We start from the raw sequence: 24,103 nt of genomic DNA on the forward strand, positions 1-24,103 counted from the left end.
TTTCTGTGTCCTGCCTGGACTGGGGCTCATTCACCCTCAGTTAGGTTCTAAGCATTTCTGGCAGGAACTAGAGCCTGGAGCTTCCCAACCCCATCTGACTGTGATGCTGGAGTGGGTGTACCTGCCCGCCCACGGCCCACGTTGAGATCTGGTTTATCTCAGCCCACCTCTGCATAAGCAGGGGCAAGTTCCCATTTAAAGGACATAGTGAATTTTGCAGCAAATGGAGCTTCATTTCTGTACGGTCTTGGAGGGGGGTGACTGCAGGGACTCCCTGCTAAATACTTGAACGTTTCTCCTTGCTGGCTAGAAGGGAGCTGTATGGAAGTATCCTCATCATGGGTTTTCGAGAGAAGATGATCTTGTTATAGTTTGCAGTGGGATTTTCTCTGGAATCCGTATGAAAGTGCCTTGGCTCTGGGATAATGGCGGGACCCACGGCCGGTACAGAGTATGAGCTCCACACTGATAACATGGTCTCCGACCTCGCGTCCTTCAACGCCAAGTTTCCAGAGCACTTAGGTGACTTTCTCCTTTTCAGCTGCGTGATGCTGGCCGGCTTGCTCTGCCTCGATGCCCGTTGGTTTTGCTCGAGTCCTTGCATGCATTCCAGATCTCTAACTTTGCTTTTCTCGATGAGCCTTTTCACCATCGGGGACACATACGTGACATAGGCTGGCCAAGGGTTGTGTTTCTCAAGCACACTCAGGGGGAGCCCGATGTTCTTTGTGACTTCTACCAGCAAAGAGAAATACAGGTCATTTAGAGGCGCTTACACACAATGATCCAGTTCTTCTTAGAATCGGAGGGTATCGGAACCACGTTTTGAATTTTTCCCCATTGCGCGGAATTGGCCTTACACCTCTTGTATTCACTGGGAATAAAATCAAAGCCATAGATGGGAGACAGAATGACATTCCATGGGGTATATCAAGTAAAGAACAGCATGGTGGTAAAGGGAAGGGAACTTGGCAGTCCAGCAGCCTTGGCTTCAGACCTTTGACTAATATTAAATTGTTTACACTCTGGACTTCTATTTCTTTTCCACCAATGAAAATGGTTACCAGGAGGCCATTGTAAGGATTAAATAAAGCAATATATTTTAAGGGCTTGGAACAGTTCAGTTTAGGGCCTGAAAGCATGGGCTCTCCAATTAAACTGGTTGAGTCCAAGCTCCTTCTATACCTTCACAATCGCTGTGAACCTGAGAAGCCCCTTCGCCTTTCTAAACCTTAACTACCGTGTGTGTAAAATCGTGGTTAGAATATAATCAACTTCATAGAGCCTTTTGTGGGCTAAAGGAAAGAAGTTACATAAAGCTTTGCGCACAGTACCTGGTCTGTAATAATCGGTAAATGGTAACTGTGAACATTTTGGCTATCTCTCCTCCCCTGTACTGTTTTGTTTAATCCCCCAGTTAACTGACAATGAGACCGAGGCTGCAATGAGACCGAGGCTGACTAGTTTGCACAACTAGCAAACGGTGAGTTCGAACTCAAACATAACGGGCTCCGAAATCCGTAAGTTTTTCACTGTAGTGCTGGCCAGAAGTTTTGGGTATTTGGGGTAAGGAGGGCTCTACTAGAAAATTCTATTCATGAGGTTACCAAGCATCTTCCTTTGTAGATACCAAATCATGGGCACATTGGTCCCTCCCTCTTCCCTCTGCAATTTCACTCTGGCTAGCAGAAATGCCTCATGATTTCTCTCCTGATAGTGCTACATTGCCTGTTTTCTCAAATGGTGCATACTTCGATCATTTCAATAGGGGTTTGGGAAGCAAGGAAGTTAAAAGGCTGATCTTGCCATCTTCAACCTAAATTCCGTGAAAAACACTATCACTGGGGATAATCAGAGAAAATTCAGATTGTGCAGTTATTCCCAGGCTGCCCCGTGGACATTCGGGAGCTGGAGCTCGTCTAGGGACAGATCTGTCAGTAAGGAATGTGCTGTGAAAGGCTTCAAATCCCTGCAAGAGTTGTGTATTATTCTGCCTGAGGAAGGCAAGATGGGTGACATCACCTCTCACCGAAAGAATGCACATCGAAGCTTCCAAGTGCGGACTCGATGGTTCATCTTTGTCTCCTCCAAGTAAATGCAAAATGCAAAGATCTAGGGGCGCCCGGCTGGCTCAGTCGGTAGAGTATACACGCAACTCTTGGTCTAGGGGTCATGAGTTCAAGCCCCACGTTGGGTGTAGAGATTACTTAAAAATAAAGTTTAAAAAAAACTACAGAGATCTTGCAGGTTAAGGCATTTGCTCGTAATGAAGAGCAGCCCTCCTTCATCTCCCCGGCATGCTGTAAACTCCCACCTGTGTAACAAGAGGGGCCTCCCTGAGCCCTACTTCTAGGTTTTCCCCACCCAGACCTCTCAGCTTTAGCTCTCAACTCAAGCAGGAGCTCCCATGGCTAAGATCCCAAGCCCTACCTTCTTCTGTCTTTATCTTTCTTGCATCAATCACCTCCATCACTAAAGAGTTCTTCACATCGAAGTCCCAAAGACCTTGGGGAAAATAACACTTGTTAGCCAGGGCTGCCCCAGAGTGGCCTGAGAAGAGGACACATTCTCCATGGAGTTGAGGGGGGGTTAGGGGGGCTCAAGACAAGAGGTCACAGGAAACGTCATTTTCTCTACCAGGATCCAAGCATGGTCATGTTACTGGGCCAAGTTTCTGCCTCCTGGTGGCACTTCTCAGCTGGCATTGGGGGGCAGGTGGTCACACATGTGAGCAGCTTGATGGAAACAGGGGGTCTAGTGGTTCTCAAATGGGAGAGTCCATCTGCCCAGAGGGCTTGTTAAAACACAGAGTGCTGGGGCGCCTGGGTGGCACAGCGGTTAAGCATCTGCCTTCGGCTCAGGGCGTGATCCCGGCGTTATGGGATCAAGCCCCACATCAGGCTCTTCCGCTATGAGCCTGCTTCTTCCTCTCCCACTCCCCCGGCTTGTGTTCCCTCTCTCACTGGCTGTCTCTATCTCTGTCAAATAAATAAATAAAATCTTTAAAAATAATAATAATAAAAAAAAAACCCACAGAGTGCTGAGCCCCACCTCCAGAATTCCTGATTCAACAGTCAACGCTCTAAACCAGAGGTGGGGAGGGAAATGTTGACAGTCTGTAAGGTTTTATTAGTAAATGCCAGTGACAAGAAACAGATCCAGGAGATCTCTATAGGTCCTTTCCAGTTGTAAGACTGGAAAATGCACATCTGAGAATTTTTAGCCAAGAATTCGTGATTTTGTATGCTCCGTTTGGCCATCTCTGTGACCCTTGAGCATTTGAAATGCCGTGGAGCATTTCCACGGTCAACTGCCAATGTCAGTGAAAAGTCTCAGATGGTTTTTCACAAGTTCCCCCGGGGTGATGTTGGCGCTGTGGGTCAGGAGACCACAGTTTGGGAATCACCAGTCTAGGGCAATGCTTCTCAAGCCTTAGTGAGCGCTGACATTGCCTGGAGAGCTTGTTAAAACACAGACACCCAGGCCCACCCACCCTGCAATTCTGATTTAGTAGGTCTGCTTGGGAGACCTGGGAATTTGCATTTCCAAGAATCTCCCAGGTAAGGCTGCTGGTCTGAGGACCACACACAGAGTAATGCCGCTTTAACTGAATAATGATTCTTCGGGTTTCTTTCCACCGCGACATCTGCAGGAGTTGACTTGCTCATGTGTGAAACATTCTCGAGATAAGCAAATTCCCAGGTTTTCCACCTTTTTTTTTCACCTAACCAAGGAACCGCTGTGGTAAGCGAGTAGGTTACTGCCAAGGGTAACCTTAAATCTCACTATATTTCTCAAGTAAGTTATTCCCAATGTCAGCTTTTTATTATAACACACCTAACAAAGGATAACATCCTAGACATTTATTCGTACTCTTAAAAAAAAAAAAAAAAAGAAAGGCTATTTTTTGTCAAACCTGCCCAGATCCAGACCTTAGGGCGTCCCTACTGTTCCATCGTAATGGCAATCTTTCATGACAACACACTCTTGGGAGAATTCACAGGTTAGAGAAGAAATAATGTTCACATAGACCTCTAGCCTAGGTAATAATAAACAACAACAAAAGAAAGTTCTATATCTCCTTCTAAGACCCGCCATGGATCTCAGGATTGCAGGCCACCCATCCCAAGTCCCCAGTAATGTAGAGGTTATCACCCCATTGCTCACCCAGCATGCCTGTTCACCTCCAATGGAAGAGACTTCTTGACTTAGCCCCCCTATCTGCAGAACTTTTGGAAATGTACGATAGGATTAATCCATCGTGGTAGATGATGGGAAAATGTTTTGAATTCATGACATTTAGGGAATTTTGGATAATGCCTTTCATCCTTGCTTCTAAGTTTCTAGCTAATAAACCCTGAAGCCTCAAAGAGGCTCAGTTCTTAGCGAACCGTTTGTTTCAATGCCCACGCGCATCCAGATAACCCAACATCTTGCTCAAGCCTCTCACCATATCTCACGGGACCCCCTAGGCTAACCTTCTGTGGCTGATACACAATTCTATAGAATGGTAGGTTTTTGCCATACCTGCTGATGCAGGAGCCAGGGAACCACAAACCCAAGGCAGGGAATGTTTGAGAAGGCCTCAGAACTCATGGGGAGGACTTGTTTGTTTGAAAATAAAGGAGACAAATAGTTGACATTAAGTCTGAAGACAAGCTGTGGGCTTTTATAATTTCCTTCAACTCCGGCACAAAGGTTCCATTTTGTCTCCCCATAAATGAAATGCAAACCAGCAGTCTACAGACAGAAACGGCATTGATGGGAGGGGCAGGAGGCATAACATTGAAGTGGGTTTCTTGTTTCTCCTACAGGCACAAATGCCTATGTTCAATCCACTGGGTTTTCAAGCCCAGCTCCTCCCACCCCAACCCATCTCTTGTCCCACCATTTCCAGAATCTTATCTGATATGCCAGACTTGGCTTACATAAATTCAAAAGAGTGACACTTACCTAGAATCTGACACAAATTTGTGACCTTGATCATGTTCCTTAATGTCTTAGGACCTCCATTATCTCACTTGGGAGATAAAGACGAATATCTGTCCTGTTTCTCTCACAGAGGCGATGGCTGTTATAATAAACTGTCCAGAAACGAATCAACCGTCCTCCAACTTGGCTGCACATTGGAATTACTGGGGATCTTTTAAAGATTCATATGCCTGGCTCCCACCTGCAGCTTTGTGATTTAGTTGGAATGGGATGGAATACAGCCATCAGAATTTAAAAGCTTGGCTCTAATGTGCAGCAAGGTTGGGGAACCAGTGTTCTGGAAACCAAATCCAAAGACACTGAAGATGTATAGGGTATTTGCTACTTAGAAATAGGAAGCAGGTTTGGGAGATCATTCAGCCCTTTGCAGTTTTAAAGACATGCTTTCATTGAAGGATTCTTGCATATATACGTATAAATATATCCATGGTACTGAATGCCAGCGGCCTTTAAACATTTAAAAGGACCAGAGTGCATTTCCACTACCACCTGCCAATACCAGAATTTACTTGGATCAAAGGACAGCCAGAGCCTTAAAATATGGAGCTAGGAAAACTGGCTGTGGATGGTATCCTCATGCAAAGCTAAGCTCTCCCTCTGTCTGTGGCCACAAGCTGCATCCTTATCTCAGGAAACCATCTTGCAAAGGGATTTTGTGGATTCCAGGCAAGACCTATGGATGAGTGTACTGATATAAGTCAACCCCACTCAGACTTTCTAGCCCACTAATGCTGTGGACTTAATGCCATTTGCACACTCATGATGGGCAAAACATTATCTTAATCTAGAGTTTCCTAAACCATGTCCCATAGAATGCAAGAGTCTCTCAAGACGTTAATTGGTGTTACTTAAAAAGGAGGGAAATAAGGTCACCCTGTAAGGCTACATAGATTGTTTAATCCATGGGGGCATAGCAGGACTGCCCTCAGTCAGGGAAGTTTGAAGAATGATCTGTTAAATTCCTTTAGTGCAGCACTTCTCAGAGACTCTAATATACTACGTCGCTCTGCAACCCTCTAAAAGGGACATTGCTATGCAGTATCCCCTCATCTCACTTGACCAGGGCCTCATGCAGCCATCCATCCATTCATTCACTAGGTAGGGCATACCATGGAACTAGTAAGCGGTAGACGTTTGTGTGCATTCTAAAGCAATGTCCTCCTGCATCCTTGTTTTGGAACTTAGAGCATTAGAGGCAGTGATGACATAAGAAGATGGAAGGATGCACTTGCTCAAGGTAGAGCCAGCTTTTCAACGACACTTCCTCTGAAATCAGCCTCAGAAGCTCAGTCCCACGAAAGCGTCCATACCGAGAAGAACAAGTCAGCGTGAGGGCCTTGTGCTCCATTGGAAACTAGACCTATCTTCCTCTGTTCAGCCTCTTTCCTCTCTCCCCTGCTGCAGTCTACAGGCATCTTGTCTTGCCTGCATCTCATCTCGCTCTCTTCTCCTCCAGCCATACCTACGAGTCTTGTCTGGCCCCAGAAGGAGAACAATTTCCCAAACGGGAAACTGATGTGGGGTGTTGTTTCACCTCTGCCTGCTATCCCCCACCCCCACCTCGCATATCCTCCCCTGCCCTCTGTTTCCTTTTCTGCCCTCTGGCTACTCTTCATTTATTTTGGTTGCAGAGGAAGCTGCCACTTAGACTATTAGCATCTTGGAAGGTTTATCTCTAAGATCAGCAGAAATGCTCCTGGGGGAAAATCACCTTGGTACAGCGTGTGGTTGACGTGTTGACTCCATCCCAAGTGGCCTGCCCGGGAGACACACAGAGCCCCCTTCTTAGAGGTCAAATGCATGCTCTGACCCCCTCCATTCCAGGGAAATAGAGCGCACATCCAACAAGCTTCCCATTAGCCCAGCCTCAACATGACTCTCTCCCTGCCCCATCCTGTGGACTCTATGGAAACTCTTGTCGTAGCCTCACCTCTACCTGTTGGGCTCTAGGGGGATACACACGCGATAATGGTTTGATGTGTCCTTAAGGACACTGATGCTGGGGAACATGGGGAAACTTAGACCATTTAAGACAGAGGAGAGTGAGAGTGGGGAGAGGCAAGCTGGTCTCCCCCACTCCTTATGCAACAATGTGCTGGCCACCTTCCCGTCCTTATCTCTGCCCCTCCCCAAACACATACACTCCACTCCAAAGAGAGGAGAAACAAGCCCATGACTGCACTCTGTTAAGTTGAACATGACAGGTGGCATAGTTGGTAGTTGTCAGCATGTCCTAACATAGACCATGCCTCTCTCTGGGGGAAACAACTATCTCTACCTACATCTGGGGTGGGGAGGTGGGAGTCTAATCAGAACTGCCCATCTTCTAACACAGACCTGACATTACTGATTCACCATGTATGGTGGGGTGGGAGGGAGATACACTGCTTCTCGAAAATGCTTCTGTCCTCTACATATTTTCTCTAACGATTATGTATGTACCTTGAGAGACGCAGAGTGGAAATAAAGTTCCAGTACCTATGGCCAAGCAATATCAGTTCATTCATGCATGCGTGCATTCAACACTGAGTTCCAAACACTACACTTTTAATGTGTGCAGGTTGCATTCACCCAAAACACCTTATGAATTCTCCACATTCACCTCTTGCTTTGGGTCTACCTTCCTCAATGTCAGAGGCTTACACGGCAAATTGGTTTTCTGTGCCAATAACAAATCAAACAAGAATAATCATGTCTTGTTCATCATCAAGAAAAAAAAGCAGAGAAGTCTCTGTGCAGAGGCCAAGGCAAATCCCAGGAGCCACTCTTCAGATGGAGATGGTTACTGAGCGTCTCCACGTACCAAGTGAGTGCTGGACACACTAAGCAGAATGAGACACAGCCTTGGGTCAAGGAACTCACAGCCCCTTGAGGAAGACAGACCACAAGCTTCCTAGCTCAGCCTGGGTGGGGACAGATGTCAAGAAACAGATTCGAGAAGGGAAGATGTGTTTATGCTGAGTCTTGAAAGACAAGGGAAATGATGGTCAACAGGCATGGTTTAAATGCCAGCCTCAATGTTTTCAAATGTTGAGTGATGTGCTCAGGGCCCACATTCTTCTTCCAGTATGCAGATCACAGAGGCTGTTTACAAATGGTACCCTTTCTCCATATAAACTACAGTGTTGAGTCAGCTAAATGAACACTTCACAAATTCACCACAGGAAGAATCACTGGGCACTGTATACCTATCAGGTAGAGCTATGGATCTGAATTTTATATTTACCAAAGGTCTATTCGGTCATAAATATTAAAATTTCCATTTTAAGATGTAATATGAAGACCCATTAGGCACAAAGCACACGCGGTCATATTATCTATAGATCAAGTTCCAAATCTTAACATCAGATTTCCAGAACAAGCCAAACAGGCATAATCAGAGGAGAGCTTTTCAACCTTTTCCTTCCATGGACATTCTGGGGACACTTGTACATGGATAGGCTAGACAGGTACGAAAGATGTGGAAAAACAGGCAGCAAGAAATAATCTTATAATTTCATGTTCAGGAAACCAAATATGAAAGGCTGCCAGCAATTTGCGTTCAAAGACCTTCTCTCTGCCTGACGGCTGGCTCATGAGCCATGGGACTATGAAAATGTGTGGCCCCACGATGTTGAATCAATCAGAAAGAGGAAGTCCTGCTTCACTGAAACAATGGGGCATTGTGAACCTAGAGAACACATGGGGGAAACAGGCAGGCATTTCCCAGGACTGGCCTCCATCAATGGGCCAGGCCACCCCCTTTTGAAATGCTCAGAGCACTAGGAATCCAGGCCAGGGTCTGTTTTGAAGAAGGTGATTTGCATTTGAGTTTGGCCTTGAAGCAAAGCACTAAAGTGGCTGCCTTCTATAAGATTCGATTATCCCATCAGCCTACTGAGAGCACGTCCTCAGTATCACAGAGTTACCCCAGTTCATGAACTGCTGGAGAAAATCCATGCATCGCACGTTGCTTGCACCCAACTCTTGGGTCACAGACAACTCTCAATTACAATTAAATCAAAGCCCTCTGATGTCTGGGGTTGAGTTGTCCTCAGCCGAACCACAATCCAAACAAATCATCCTCCTGAAAGCTAAGAGTATGACTGTGCTTTGTCCCGGCTCTCCTCATTCATAGCCAGCAACAACTTTAGACCTAAAACGACTTATAAACGCAAACGAAGGAAGAGGTGACATTTGGGACTGAGGCAAAGGAAGGAAAGCTTTGAAGATGGATACACAGCACATTTACAGGTGGAAGGTGGGGTGAAGAAGGCTAATTTCAATGCTGTGCCAAGATAGCTCTATCCGATTAGCATAGTCCCATATCCTTCCTGCATGTGGCCAGCCCCTGCGTGCACTAACAGATCATGGGGAGGAATCACAACAAATCATCACCTTTCCTAGAAAAGCAATTCAAGGCATGTGTCACCGATGATGGCCAGTTGTATCTTGCTGTATTTATTTGCATGTGACCTCATAACAGAAATTATACATCAGCCTTATAGAAAGTATAGAAAAGATTATTTTTAATCTCATAATCCCATTTACCAACACACAACACTTATCTGTGCTCTCACTCTTGGCTTACAGGGTGATGGCCACCAAAGGCACATACCCTTCTGAATCCATCATTGTTGTCCTAACATTAAGATTGTTTTTTCTCATGCTCTTAGAGTCCTCATGGTTATTTTAGAGGCTGCTTAGTGATCCATCAAGTGAATGAACTATTATGAATCATGCCTGCATTTGGGAATTTTAAGGTGTTCCAATTTTAGCCGCTGTAAGCGATGGCAGTGTCTTTTAAAACGGAGAATTCATTGGTGCCCTTCTGTTATTTATAAACCTGTATATAGCAAGGTGCTCAGGAAACGTTGGTTGCTGGTTTTTAGTCTCCCAAAGATCTCAGTACTGCCAAAGCGACTCCCCTCTCAACCCTGAGAGGTGATTTGTGTCTCCCCTGTTCCCCTGTCTTCATGGACAAAGAGCAATTAGGACATTTGAGGCTATGGTCTCTAGGGGTCCTACCATCTCCAAGGTCTGTCATTCACTGGAGCACAACCCATAGTGATGAGGTCAGAAACTAATACAAAAATCTGTGAGCGACTTCTCCCAGTGCCAAAATGAGACACACTTCAGGCAGGAGAACTGAAGTTAAAACCCCCCTCTGCCACCCCATCTGGAAGGGTCGGGAGAGAAGTTAAAAAGAATCAGCTCCCTGGGGACAAGACCAGCCCTGCACAGGGAAATTGCCCCAAAAAGCAATCTGCATGCTGCAATGCTTCAAGACTGTATGTGCTAGCAAGGAGATAGCAATGAGATCAATTAAAAAATACTCTATATTTTCAAGGTACGGTGCCTAGAGCTCAAGCCATAGGAGCCAAGTGAAAGCCACTCAACAACTGTATCCAAACAAGGAGGTACAAAATATTCCAGCCAACTGTCAAGACACCGGGTGGCTGCAGAAGGAACCAAGAACCTCAAAAAGCAAACCAATTCCCCGTAAAAGCCCAATGAGCAAGAGCCATTTAGTGAAAGGCCACCAATTCCAACGTCCCAATCCACCGTCCAGCTGTAATGAGACCAGTCCAGCGAAATCGCTCCAAATTGAAATCATATATGCTCTTGATAAGGTCCCTGAGTCATCAAGAAATTGTCAAATTGTGTGCCCTATTTTCTAGTGAGAATGCAAGGAAGAATGAAAAAGATCTTTCCAAAGTTTACAAGTTTCCTCCAGCAATGTGCAAAGGAGAGGGTGCCGTGAACTTGGGAACGTCCATATTTGTTCTCTGAAAAGTGACTGAATAGAAAGGGCGGGCCTCCCTGGTTATATGGGTTGACAAAAGTGGTCTCTTTTGTTCTTGTTTACTCAGCAATCTTCTGAAAATTGACATATCAAATTACTCAGGTATATGTCCCATTATAAATTATTATATTGACATCCTGAATTAGTAATCATTTTCCACTGAGTGTGGTCAATCACTTCCCCAAAGCCATATCACTCTACCTCTTTGATACCACTAGGACTTTGATCGTTAACCAAAACATGCTCCTAGGACCCATGTCTCTTCTGAGAATAGATTCTTTTTTTTTTTTTTTTTTTTTTTTTTAAAGATTTTTATTTATTTATTCGACAGAGATAGAGACAGCCAGCGAGAGAGGGAACACAAGCAGGGGGAGTGGGAGAGGAAGAAGCAGGCTCATAGCAGAGGAGCCTGATGTGGGGCTCGATCCCGCAACGCTGGGATCACGCCCTGAGCCGAAGGCAGACGCTTAACCGCTGTGCCACCCAGGCGCCCCCTGAGAATAGATTCTTATTTCCAACAGCACGTGTTCTATCTTTTCAACAAATTTGAACCTGTTCAAAACCAAGTCAGTATCTGTTACTTCACCCATACTTCCACAGACATCTCCTCCGTCTCCATAGCCTGTATCTCTCAATGACATCACCATTCTTCTTGACACTCAAAGTAGAAACTCAACTCCTCCTTCCTTCTCACACCCCGAATTCAGACTCTGTTCCCCAAATATGTCTTCCCGCATCTATGCTTTTTCCCTCTCGCTCGGCCTCCATATGGCAGCTGCAAGAATTATCATTCATAAATATATTCATTCATCCATTCAACAAACATTTACTGAATGCTTATTCAAGCACTACTCACAGCTCATGTAGCTGCCAGATCTTAGCACTAACCTGATCCCTTCCGCAAAGACCAAACGTACATAACCAACTGCCAACTCTATGTCATCATTTGTATGTCTAATAGGACCTCAAACTTGTCATGGTTCTAGCGTGACTCTCCACCTTACTCCCTAAAACGTTCCTCTCCAGGCTTTTCCATCTCAGAGAGAGGCACCATCATTCACCAAATCACCCGATTCAAAAATGTCGAGTTTGTCTTCAATTCCTCTTGCTTCTTCACTTAGTGCATCCAGTTCATTATCTTCTTCCCCACTCGCGCTCTGCCGTTATGTAGCTTCTCTGAATCTTCAACCTAGTCCAAGACATTAACATCTATTCATTGGACACTGGACACCTGCTCACTGGTCTCCCTGCTTCCACTCTTATGCCCTTATAACTCCTTCTCCACAGAAGACCCAGAGTGGTCATTTTTAAATATAATTCAGATTAAATCATTGCACTTCCAATACCCCAGTGGCTCCCCATTCCATTTGGGATGCAATGCAAATTCCTTACCTTGGCCTAGAAAGCTCTCCTTGATCTAGCCCCTGCCTATCCTTCTGGCCTTAGCCAGTTTCACTCCCCCACCACTCACTGCAAGGCCACACTGGCCTTCCTCCTCTTCTCAAGCCCACCAAGCTTGTTCCCATGTTAGCATCCTTCTCCACCCTCTCCCTCTGCCCCAGATGCGCTTTTCCCTGATTTCCACATGGGTCGTTCCTTCTGAAGAGTCAGAATCCAGCCTAAAAGTGAACTCTTCAGGGAGGCCTTCCATGCCAACCTAGAGTAGCACCATCACTACCAAATCTCCTATTTTAATTCTGTGCATGGCACCATCTCTGACCAATACATCCTATGATTTAATCATCTGTTTATTTTCTCCTAAGCAACTAGAAGGTAGGTTCCATAAGAGCAGGGATCTCATTCATCTCGTTCTCTGTCCCCAGGCACTTAGATCAAAATCATTAGATAAATGAATGTTCCTACAATTGCCACAACAGTTGCCCCTGGAATTTCTAAGAATTTTTGGAAATCCAAACATCAGGCAGCTACGCACCCATGCAGGGGGCACAAAGGGAACCATGGACTAACTGACCTGACAATAGCTACTACTAGAGAATTCGATGGGCAAAGGTGGGATATCACCCTAATAAATATGACAAACAGATAAGGGCTCGTGGGAAGAGCTGGGTTCAAGTCCTAGCACCATCACTTACTGCTTCCAAGTGGGCAGTCACTTCCCCTCTCTCTGAGCCTTAGGTTTTCCCCATTTATAAAATGGGAATGATACACCTCCTTCGTAGGATTTTGGTAAAGATTAAATGAGACACTGCATGCAAAGTGCTCAGAAGGAACAGCATTTGGAGCCACAACCATCCAGCATTCAGGCGTCATGAAGAGACCAAGGGAAACCTTATCTAATATGAAAAGTCCACAGGGCCTAAGCGTACCGAATTCCAATTCAAGCCCTACTCTGCTTTCCCTCCCAACGTGCTTGTGCATTCCTATCTGGCCCATTCCATGCTCTGTCCCCTCCGCTCCCACCAGACACGGTCAGGTCTCACCTGCACGGGATGCCATATATGGGGTATCTTCCATCTGTGATGCTGGATGTAACTGCCTTTTCACAGACATGTTTTCTTCCCTCAGAATGATTATCAGATGCACATTCCCCCCCAACAATCCCTCCCACCCCACTGGTCTCCTTATCTCTCCTTCCAGGGCTGGTCTAGTGACATTTCCCTTGGGAGGCCGGCCAGCCCTGCAGGTGGGCTTACATGTGCATCCCTCTTGCACCTCAACGGTCAGGGCCACTTGTCCCACTGTCTGTTACTTAGCTGGTATATGTCTCTCTCTCTTCCTACATTGTGTTTCCTAAAGCTCAGAAGTAAGATCTTTAATATCCAGTCAACTCCCGGCCCACATATTGCCTACTTCGAAGACTAACTATAGTCAAGATCCAAGGCCAGACTTGCTTACCTTTCTCTGATCTCTTCTTGTCCTCCCTTCTCCTATCTGGAAGCTCTTGCAAGTCTCTGGTGCAGTTCATTTACCTAGGTTTCTAGGGAAAATAGAAAGAGAAAGGTAAACTTCTAAAACATAATATGTTGTAACTAATATGGGTAGTTTTGGGGGAAGTGGACAGTTGAATGTATAGAAAACTGTTACCTACAGTTAAAAGACAAGAGCAATTGCCAATCCCCCAGAGGTCAAGGAGGGAGGGGTCTCTTTTGGGGAGAAATATTTAGTTGCTGGTTTCAGATGACTCTTTCTAGGCACAAATACACACAAGTGGTATACAACTGCAACATCACTGCTATCCACATTGAAACTATGTGTGGGTAACATGCCAGGAAATTTTGAGGTTCTGACAAAAGGAGTTTTTGTTGAGTCAGAAACCCAATTAAACAAAGGGGGCTGTAATGTGTCTCCTTGGCATGGAGGAGGGATGCATCGAATGCTTTTAAGATCTGGGAACAGACCCCTCACGGAGTGTGCTGTGTGGACATCCTCTGTCCAACGAAGGCCTGGCCTTTGAGACCTACCCTCGTGCAGCACTACAGGAAAACCAGCTCTGCCCTTGCTGTTCTTGTTGTGTTTCTGTGATTTCATTGTGTATTTCAACATCTCAAGAGGGCAACTGGTAAGAGAATTAGCCAAAGTTCCTAAAAAGGCAAAGCTGCATATTAAACAATTGTTTGCAGCAAAGCATGGCATAGAATGAAGAGCATGAGCTCAGGACAGTCCAGCTGCTGCTTAGCTGTGTGACCAGAAATAAGATACTTCCGCTTCCTGGTCCCTGTGTTCTCATCTATAGAGGAGGGGCAGTAACAGGAGCCATGGATGGCCATGAGGATTTTCCATCGTAAGAGCCCACTAGTTGCATTGTGGTCATTACCACGAACGCGGGACTGTGATATTTTCCCAATGCTGAAGCAACGTGGTCCAGTTTTCAGGCTGGAGGAATTAACCAAATCAGTCTCTTCAAAAATGGACAATAAGTTGAAAATCAGGGAAGAGGCTGGAACAGTGAGAGGTCAGAGGATGGGCTCAGGGGACCCTCTGACACAACTGCTGTCCCCACGTCTCACCCATCCCACCCCACTTTTTGGGTACTGACAGCCCTGCTTATACCATCTGCTCACCAAAATGACACCTTCTGGAGATCATCCCAGAGCCCGGGCAGGTCTGAGACATCTGTGTCCACCTGCAGACGTGCGTGTGTTCACATGCACTCATACGCACATAGCCCTGAGTAGAACACCCGTAGAGTCCCTGGGATGAGAAAGAGTCTATGAGCTGCACACACACACACACACACACACACACGCACACAAAAACACCGTGTAACTCTCCAAAATCACCGGCCATGTCTACCATGTAAACTTCAGCTTTGACATCCCCTGTCCCAGCTGTGTTCTATTTCTCTTCTCAGGTCACTGCAGCCCTGGTCTAGAATGATTTAATGAGCAACCTGGGCCAAGAAGTCTCGCCAGATTCCCAGTAGGAATAATCTGGAGACTCAGGTATGCAAACAACTTTTAAAGGGACGCAGGGTGGAGCACAGACTTGGAGTCGGGAGAACTGGTTTTAAAATCCAGCTTCATTTCTTTACGTCCAATCTTGAGCACGTTACCTCATCTTTCTGAACCTCATTTTCTCGCTTCCGGGATGAGAAATAGCCTGCCCCATGGAAGTTAGGATGATGCAATTAATTCAGGCAAAAGTATTTCGTGACCCATAAAGATCTTTCTAAGTCTGCTTTTGTGTAGAAGACAAAGAATCCTGAACTAATGGTATAATTTTTTTAAAGATTTTATTTTTTTAATTGTCAGAAAGAGAGCACACGCAAAAGAAGGGGGAAAGGCAGGCAAAGGGAGAAGCAGGCTCCCGCTGAGCAAGGAGCCCGATTCGAGACTCAATCCCAGGACCGTGGGATCATGACCAGAGCCGAAAGCAGATGTTTAACCAACTGAGCCACCCAGGCGTCCTTAATGATATAAATTTTATTCTCTGGTTTATGCTCATTTTGGTAACAAGAATGCCAAATAACATTGGCACCCAAGGTGAGCATTAGATGAACTCTTGAGAAGGCAGCTGTGTTGTGGAGCTTTGTTCAGAGTGGCAAAGACCACAGAGAGAGGGCTGTCTTGGACTCATCTGCCTTCCTTGGAGTGGAGGTGGAATGGGATGGGAGAGTGGAGTTTAAGTGTATCTAGTTTAGAAGTTTAGAATCATTTGCCCCTGAGAAGTCCTCAGAAGGCTATGCCCGTGAAGGTACCCACCTCCTCTCTGGAGAAGTAAGAGTGAACACAAAGCTCTTTCCCCTCAGCCCCTCACAGCCACTGGCTTATCAGAACTACTGCGGTGGCAGGACCCACATTGAACAGACTCAACAGCAACTGGGCCCAAAGGCCTGTGGTAGGCAGCCTCCAAGATGGCCCCCAATGATCCTGGTGTTCACATCTTCATGAAATCCCCTCTCCTGGAGCATGAGCTGCATCTAGCAACTCACTTCCAACAAACAATATGGGAAAATGGTGGAATGTCACTGCTGAGGTTAATTTACAAAAAACTTGGCTTCTGTCTCAAGTGTGCTCTCTCTCTCATGCTCTCTCTTGTTGATTCTGAGGGAAGCCAGCTGCCATATTATGAACTACGCTATGGAGAAGCCTTGTGGCCAACAGCCAATAAGGAAGTGAGGCCCTTGGTTCAACAGCCTGTGAGAAACTTAACATTGCCAATAACCATGTGAGTGTGATTGGAAGCGGATCCCCCCCCCCAGTTAAGCCTTCAGATGGGACCACAGCCCCAGCCAAAGCCATGACTGCACCCTCATGGAGAGACCTTCACTCAGAGGCACACAGTTATGTCATGCTCGGATTCTAGACCAACAGAAACTGTGAGATAACAGATGTTTGTTTGAAGTAACCGAGTCTTGGGGAAATTTGTTACACGGCAAGAGATAACTGATACAAGGCCCCTACCCATTGAAGCCCCTGAGACTAAGATGGAAGACAGCTTCCTACCCTGCCAGCCGTGGGAGTGATATCACTGCATCATCCCAATCCCATCTGTAGGGGACCATGTGATTTCTACTAGAAGGGAATTTATCTAAGTGAAGAATTTTTAGTTATAAAGTACAGAAATAAACCCAATTTTGATAAGGCCATTGATGACATAGCAGACATAATGATGTGGCCAGAGGGTCAGGGATGGAGTAAGGGATGGAGCAAGATGTAAAGGGAGGCTCGGAGATGGTGCTGGGACACTTGCCTTGCATAGTACTTGAGAGATATAGGAAGCTGAAAATTATAGAGATTTCTTCTTAAGACCAGGTAAAAAGTTCCTTGGCATAAAAATGGCTTTGTGAAAACAACCAGATCAAAAGGTAAGGTTCTATCATGGAACGATTTTATCCAAGGCCACCACATACTCTTTGGGCCTCACCTCGGTCCTGAAGATAGGAGGATTGCCACCAATTTTTCTCTCCTGCTTGTGCATGACACACTCATGTGCATACACACACACATATAAAAGGGATTCAGGAGCAGGTTTCCTGGGTCCAAAAGCACAAGGTCTAAAATGCTGCCAATTTCAAGGCCACCATCTGCCCTACACCGTACTTGGATTTGGGCTGTTCCGATTCAACAGGCTGAAAGGCACCTGTCCAGAGGCTGAAGCTTCACCAAGCACTCTACAGAGAGCAAGTCCTTGTGGGGTCCCATAAGAGCTCCCCCTGCATTCCTCATCAGCTCAGAACGCAAGAATGAAGACAGTGTTTATTGCGGCTGGTGGAAAGGAAGAGCACCTTTATCTTTGCATGGATCCCGTTAGTTTCCTGAAGTGCTCTATCTTTAAAACCATCGACTTATTAACACTTAATGAAGAATGTCTCCCACGGCCCCATGTGGTTGTGTGGTCCCCTTCCTAAGCAATAAGTAATAGCGGTAGTTACAAGTCGCCACAATCCCCAACCCCTGCGGTTCAGAGAGATACGTTCAGCTCTGTTGGGGACAGTTCCTTCCAGCCCAACTTTCTAGCCCTCACGTCTCTAGGTCTCTCTGTGCCTCAGTTTCCCCCTGTGTAAAATTAAGAATTCGGGTGCCCCATCTCCCGTCCAGTTCTGTCCTCCCCTGTGTCTCTGAAACCTAGTCATACCGCAGGCCCCAGAAACCGGAATGCACTCCAGTTTCCCAGTATCCCACCAAATGAATTCCTTATGAGCTCTGCTTCTGGGTTTATACTAACAGAGAAAACACTGCAAGCCCTGACCTTCAAAATTCAGCTTGTTCTCACTCCCTGCTGTGTTTCCAAAAAGAAAAGCTAACTTTGCCCTCTAGGGTGGGAAATGTGAAAGGCACAAGCCCAGGGCTGGGAGTTGGGACCACAACAAACCCCTCCAGGCGCACAGCCCACGGAGCCGGCGCTGAAAGTCTTTCCATCCACCGAGTGGAAACTCGAAACGCAGAAGGTGCCCAGACGGACCCTGCTTTTGCTCCCCTGCCAACCGCCGTAAACCTGTTTCTGTCCCGTTCCAGTTGCAACATGGAGCCAGAAATCTGGAAGAATTTAACACCCAGTCGGTTCAGACACAGGAAAACATTGTTCAAAGCAAACGCTGGAATCCCTCCCTCATCATCCAGGAATGTAGAGCCAGCAGGGCTGAGATCAGCAGCTTCTCAGAAAAGCCATCGCTATGCTGCTCGGCTTGGGGCTGTGGCCCAGGAGGGCCAGGAGGGGCTCTGGAGCTGTTTTCTGACTGAGACAATGGTCAAGGCTGGGAGGTCAGCACGCGGGGCCTCTCCCCGCCTGGGCAAACATGGGCAGTGCTGCCCGCAGCCTCCAGCCACAGAACTGGCCGCTTCCCTGCTGGACCCAGCCTGCGTGCAAAGGCCCTGTCCTGTCCCTGAACTTGGGAGAGGCTCAGGAGGCAAAGTGCCCTTGGAAATTGAGGGGGGCTCGGGATGCTCTGGGATTTTCCATTTCCTTGGCCAGTGGCGGGCTGTGAAAGGGGCACTTTTCCTCAAGGAAGAAAGAAGGCTCTGTGTGCCGGGGAAGGGTACAGCGCCTCTAACCAGAAGACGTGTGTGCTCCATGGGATGTGGCCACCAGTGTTCACCCCGCTTGGACTGAGACTTAACTAGTTCCATCTCTTGGAAGCCCTGTGCCAGGTCCCCACCCCATCTCCTCTGGCCCTGGAGAGCGGAGAGGAAGGATTGGCTTCACCCAGGGGCTACATAACGGATCCAAGAAAGACATTACACATTAAATCATTTGTGTCACTGTGTCCCTCTGCCTCAAATTCTGCCTAAACTCCACCCATGTTGATGCAGGCTGGAACCGAGTTGTTAAACGTTTTCTTAACAATCAATATGTAGGACAGAACCTGCAAGTTAGGAACGGTTCAAGGAGAACAACGCGGAGAGCCCTACATGGTGACTTGGCAACTGGAAGCTCTGAGAAGAATCATCATGGCGGGGCTGCTGGGGGAGTTTAGGGCAGCAGCAAATCATGTGACAGCTTGTCTGTCCTTGACCGGGACCACGGCACTCGCCCCATTTCTCAGCTCCCAGGGATCCACAGAAAGGGTATTTAAATGCCTCACTTAATACAGATTGAGTTCCTCCTACCAAACCAGGTGAACAAGAGGGACTCCATCCCCGCTTTCAGGGAGCATATAATCCAGACCAGAGGTTGGGAAGGGCAATCCTGGGACCACAGCAGCAGTGGCCATGGTGGCATCACCTGGAAGCTGGCCAGCAATGCAATTTCTCTGGCCCTACCCTGGCCAACTCCATCAGAAACTGTGGGGCGGTGTCCAGCCTCCTGTATCCTAATGAGCCCTCCACTGATGTGCTCAGAAGTGTGAGAGTCACTGATCTGATCTGTCACCACTTTACTGGGTAATAGGGAAAAGATTCATTTAAAAGGTTAATGGTCTGCTTTGGGAAAGGCTTAGAAATGGTTAATATGCTCCTAGATTCAAAACAGCTGTGCCAAACTGTGGTGTCACTGGAAATTTTCGATTCCAGTTTCAGAAACACTTTTCCACATCAGTTTGGTCACCGGTGGGTCCTAAAAGTTTATTCTGAAGGAGAGGCGAGAGCTTTCTCTCCACTGGTGAGTGATGAAGCAGGTGGGATCTTTTACGAGGCAGCAGTCACCCCAGCTTTGGGGAAGGCTGTTTGCTCTGTTGTCTTTGGGGCTCCCCACTCAGCTAATCCATATTGGCCATCAGGGAGGACACAACCAGACTTTCTAATTGAGTTGATTTTTAAATAAAGTGACCAACAGAAGTTAAATTTTGTTCATCCATTCAGCAAATCGCTTCCACGTTGCCAAACTCAATTATCTACTTTGCAATTAGTACCGAGCTTGTCTGACCTATTGATAACAATGGATCCCACTGGCCACTCTCATACTTCCTCTCCTCTCTCCTGGTTTCACGGCCCCACTGCCTGCTGTTTCAGGCTCCTTGCCAGCTCCTGCTCCCCTGCTCTACCTTTAAACGTGATAGAGAGCCCGGTGCTCTGTCCTGGGTTCCCTTCTCTTCCCCATCTGTGCCTGCTGGTCTAACACCATCACTGTGCCTCGACTCCCACATGTGTGTCTCCACGCTTCCCTGAGCTCTTCCCTCAACTCCAGCCTCATATATAGAACCCCCTGCCAGACATCAATTCTCGGATGTTTTTTGGGTGCCTCTGACCTACCCTGTTCAACACTGAGGTCTACACACACACACACACACACCAAGACCTGCTCTTCCCCGTTCTTCCCCATTTTATAGAACAGCATCATCAACAAACCTTTTCCCAGAAAACTAGGGAGTCTTTTTTCCCTCCCCTTCATCCTTAAGATCCAACGTATCATCAAGTCATGTCATCTCAGCCTGTAGAAATATCCTAAATCCATTGCTTTGTCTCCGTGTTATCATGATGACAACAACTACTAATAATAATAATAATTCACAGCGTGGTGCCAGGTTTTCCATGTATTAACTCACTGAGCCTTCCCAACAAACCCAGGAGTTAAGTGCTACTGTGATAGCCTCTTATAGAGGGAAAAATGGAGGCACAGAGAGGTTCAGTGAATTGCTCAAAGCCATACATCTTGTGGTGGACGCAGGATTTGGACATGGACACCAGGGTCCATGTGATTAAACGTTAGCAGTGCTGCCTCCATATCTACCAGGATACTCACGCAGCCTCCAAACTGGCCTCCCTGCTTCTATTCCTGTCTCCATACAATTTATTTTATACACACGGCAGCCAGAGTGGTCTTTCTAAAACACGCACCAGTATTCACATCCCTCCTGGAGGGTTCCCACATAGCCCTTGGAATGAAATACAAACTCCTGTGAAGTTTGCCTCTCTCCCTTCCCGTTCCAATCACATGGCCCTTCCCTCTGTCCTCAAACTCACCAAATTGCAGCCATTCCCTCCACCTGCAAGGTCCTACCTACAGGTTTTCCCATAGCTGGCTTCTGATCATTGTAGACCTTGGCTCAGTGGTACCTTCTCAGAAAAGCTTTCCCTAGCTTTCGATCTAAACTAGCCCCTCAACCCATCTCCAAGACATCACCTTATTTTATTTTCATTATAGCAATTATCACCATCTGAAATTATCTAAAGTTTGTTTACAATGAATTTTCTGCCTGCCCTATTAGAATTTCAGTTCCATGGGACAAAAGAGCTTGTCTGTCTTTTCCCGCATGTATCCCGGGACCTGAAAGTGTATAAACACTCACTGAGAAAGGTGAATACAGCAGATTCCTGCCCATCTGGGTGCCAAGATCTGCAGTTCCACGACAGTACGAAGGGGTTCACAACAAAAGAGGACACAAGGTGTCGTGAGAACATCAGGGGTGATTTCTCACCCAGCCTGTGAAGGTCAGGATGACATCTGGGGACAGAACTGACTTCATGTCAACAAAGTTATTCTGGGACCAGACCTGCCAGTCATGTCGATGAGTGAGATCAGTGGTCTACTTTCTTGGTGCCAGACTCACCTAGAGAGCCTAGTAGGACCCAGACTGTTGGGTGCCAGCCCCAGCGTTTCTGCAGAATTTGCAAATCCAACAAGTTTCCAGGTGAAGCTGGTGTTGCCAACTGGGGGGAGAGATTATGAGAAACTGAACCAAGTTAATGACAGTGAGAACAAGCATCAGGGACAGAACATGGCCACAGCTAAGTGTAGGGCTGAAGGAACCCCAGAGGGGTCTAGAGTGATACTCGGGTCTCTGAGTTGGGGGGGGGGGTGGACATAAGCAACAGAGAGGGAGAGAAGGCTTGGGGAAAGTCTGCTTCATTTCACTTGGGGCATTATAGAAAAGGCAGGTAGTCATGCCTGCTGAGCAATTGTCTGTACGAACCTGTATCCAAGAATATGGCCATGGTTATAGATATACAGATTTGGTAAAAAGATGAGGACAAAGAACTGAACCATGAAAAAAAAAATCAATATTTAAGGAATGGGAGGAAAGAAGAGCCCATGAGGAGACTGGGCAGAGACCCCAGAGAGGAGGAATAAGAACTGAGGGAGTAGGCAAGAAGCCAAGAGAAGGTATCTGAAAGGAGACTGTGATATAAATTTTTTTTTAAATGTTCTTTGTTCTTCATTCCTGGCTCAAAGCTCCTAAAACCTTTGGAACCTATTGCCTCTTGTATGCTCCTGAGCTGACTCATGGGGGAGCTCTAGAGAGGGTCAGGATGGTGGCTGGTTACAAGAAACACTGACCAGGTAATTAGAGGGTTAGAACTTTCAGCCCCACGCCAACCTCCGTGAAAGGGAGAAGGGCTGGCCATCAAGTTCAATCACCAGTGGCCATTGATCTAATCAATCGTGGCTACAAAATGAAATCTCTATGAAAATCCCTAAGTGATGGGGTTCAGGGAGCTTCTATGTGCTGGGAAGGTGATGTGCCTGGAAAAGGTATGGAAGCTCTGGGTCACCACCACCCCCATCTCTTCCATGTGGCTGTTCCTGACTATATCCTATTTAATAGGGGAAATATAAGTAAAGCGTTTTCTTGAGGTCTATAAGTCATCCTGGCAAATTATCCACCCAGATGCAGTTGTGGGAAATCCCAAATGTAGAGCCAGTTAGCCCGATGTACAGGTGGTCCCTGGGACTTGAAACTGGCATCTGAATGGGGCAGCCCATTAAAGTTGACACTAGGAACGCACCTATGAATGACAGGGTAAAAGCCAGCATTGGGGGAGCTATGGCGTTAAATGGGAAAGAGGAAATCGAGGATAAGGAATGCGATGACAAATCACAAATGGAGACTCCGGTGTGCCAGAACTGCCCCAAGATGACACGTGCTTCCTTTCATTTATTCCTTACCGTAAACCTATGAGAGAGCATCACCACTCTGTAGAGAAAGAAACAGCCTCAGAAAAATCAAGCAATTTTCTCAAAGTCCTACATCACGTAAATGATGGGATTAGAATTCAAAACCAATGGAGGGCCTGTCTGGCTCAATTGGTAAAGCACGTGACTCTCGAGCTCAGGGTCATGAGTTCAAGCCCCACAATGGGCATAGAGACTATTTTAAATAAATTAATTAATTTTTTTAGAAAAAGAATTCAAAACCAAGTCAGTCAGATTCTAAAACCAGTGTTCTCAGGGCACCTGGGTGGCTCAGTTGTTGAGCATCTGCCTTCAGCTCAGGGCGTGATCCCAGGGTCCTGGGATCGAGCCCCACATTGGGCTCCCTGCTCTGCTGAGACCCTGCTTCTTCCTCTCCCACTCCCCCTGCTTGTGTTCCCTCTCTCGCTGGCTGTCTCTCTCTCTCTGTCAAATAAATAAATAAAATCTTTAAAAAAATAAAAATTAAAAATAAAAAAATAAAACCAGTGTTCTCAACTAGTATGCTATGACGGTCTATGTAGAAACCCGAACAAATCCGCAAACTGTTGGCATTAGTGAGTTTGCAAGGTTGTTGGATACAAAGGCAGCGTATCAAAATCATTTGCAGTTCTAAACATCAGCCATAAACATAAAATAAAATGTCTAAAGAGATACTGTGTACAATTGTTTCAAAGATATCAAAGTCAGAAATAAATCTAACAACATATGTGCAAGTCCTCTCTACGGAAAATTACACCTTATTGAAAAAACCACGTTTAAACATCTATGTAAGTGAAAGGAGGTACCATGTTCATTGTAAAGAACGTCAATTGTCCTAAAGTTGGGCCGTAGATTTAATGTAATCTCAAACAGAGTCCCGACAGGATTGTTTGTAGAAACTGACAAGCTGATTTCAAAGTCTGTTTCAATGTAGAACGAGCTAAGAATAGTGAAGGTAATCTTGAAGACGAATAAATTTGAGGAATGTGTTATGCTGGATTTCAAAACTCATAAAGCCCAAATAATTAAGACAGTGTAGAAATGCATTGTCTACGGTGTGCAATATTGGATAAATAGACAATTGCATAGAACAGA

General features: G+C 46.3%; 1 protein-coding gene across 2 annotated transcripts in view; it reads right to left on the reverse strand.

The window, feature by feature from the left end:
* Positions 1-252: 252 nt before the first annotated feature.
* Positions 253-24,103, reverse strand: part of CDRT4 (CMT1A duplicated region transcript 4) — a 28,217-nt gene continuing 4,366 nt past the window's right edge. The window contains exons 2-5 of one of the 2 annotated variants that reach the window (XM_019808615.2): positions 14,800-14,929; positions 13,634-13,715; positions 2,431-2,505; positions 253-735 (exon numbers count right to left, since the gene is read on the reverse strand). In XM_019808615.2, coding sequence (XP_019664174.1) covers positions 278-735; positions 2,431-2,505; positions 13,634-13,703 — 603 coding nt within the window. In that variant the 5' untranslated portion in view covers positions 13,704-13,715; positions 14,800-14,929 and the 3' untranslated portion in view covers positions 253-277. The remainder of the gene's footprint in view (positions 736-2,430; positions 2,506-13,633; positions 13,716-14,799; positions 14,930-24,103) is intronic. The other variant, XM_019808614.1, reaches the window with a different exon arrangement.

Source organism: Ailuropoda melanoleuca, chromosome 17 (assembly GCF_002007445.2).
Source record: "Ailuropoda melanoleuca isolate Jingjing chromosome 17, ASM200744v2, whole genome shotgun sequence".
NCBI classification, from domain to species: Eukaryota; Metazoa; Chordata; class Mammalia; order Carnivora; family Ursidae; genus Ailuropoda; species Ailuropoda melanoleuca.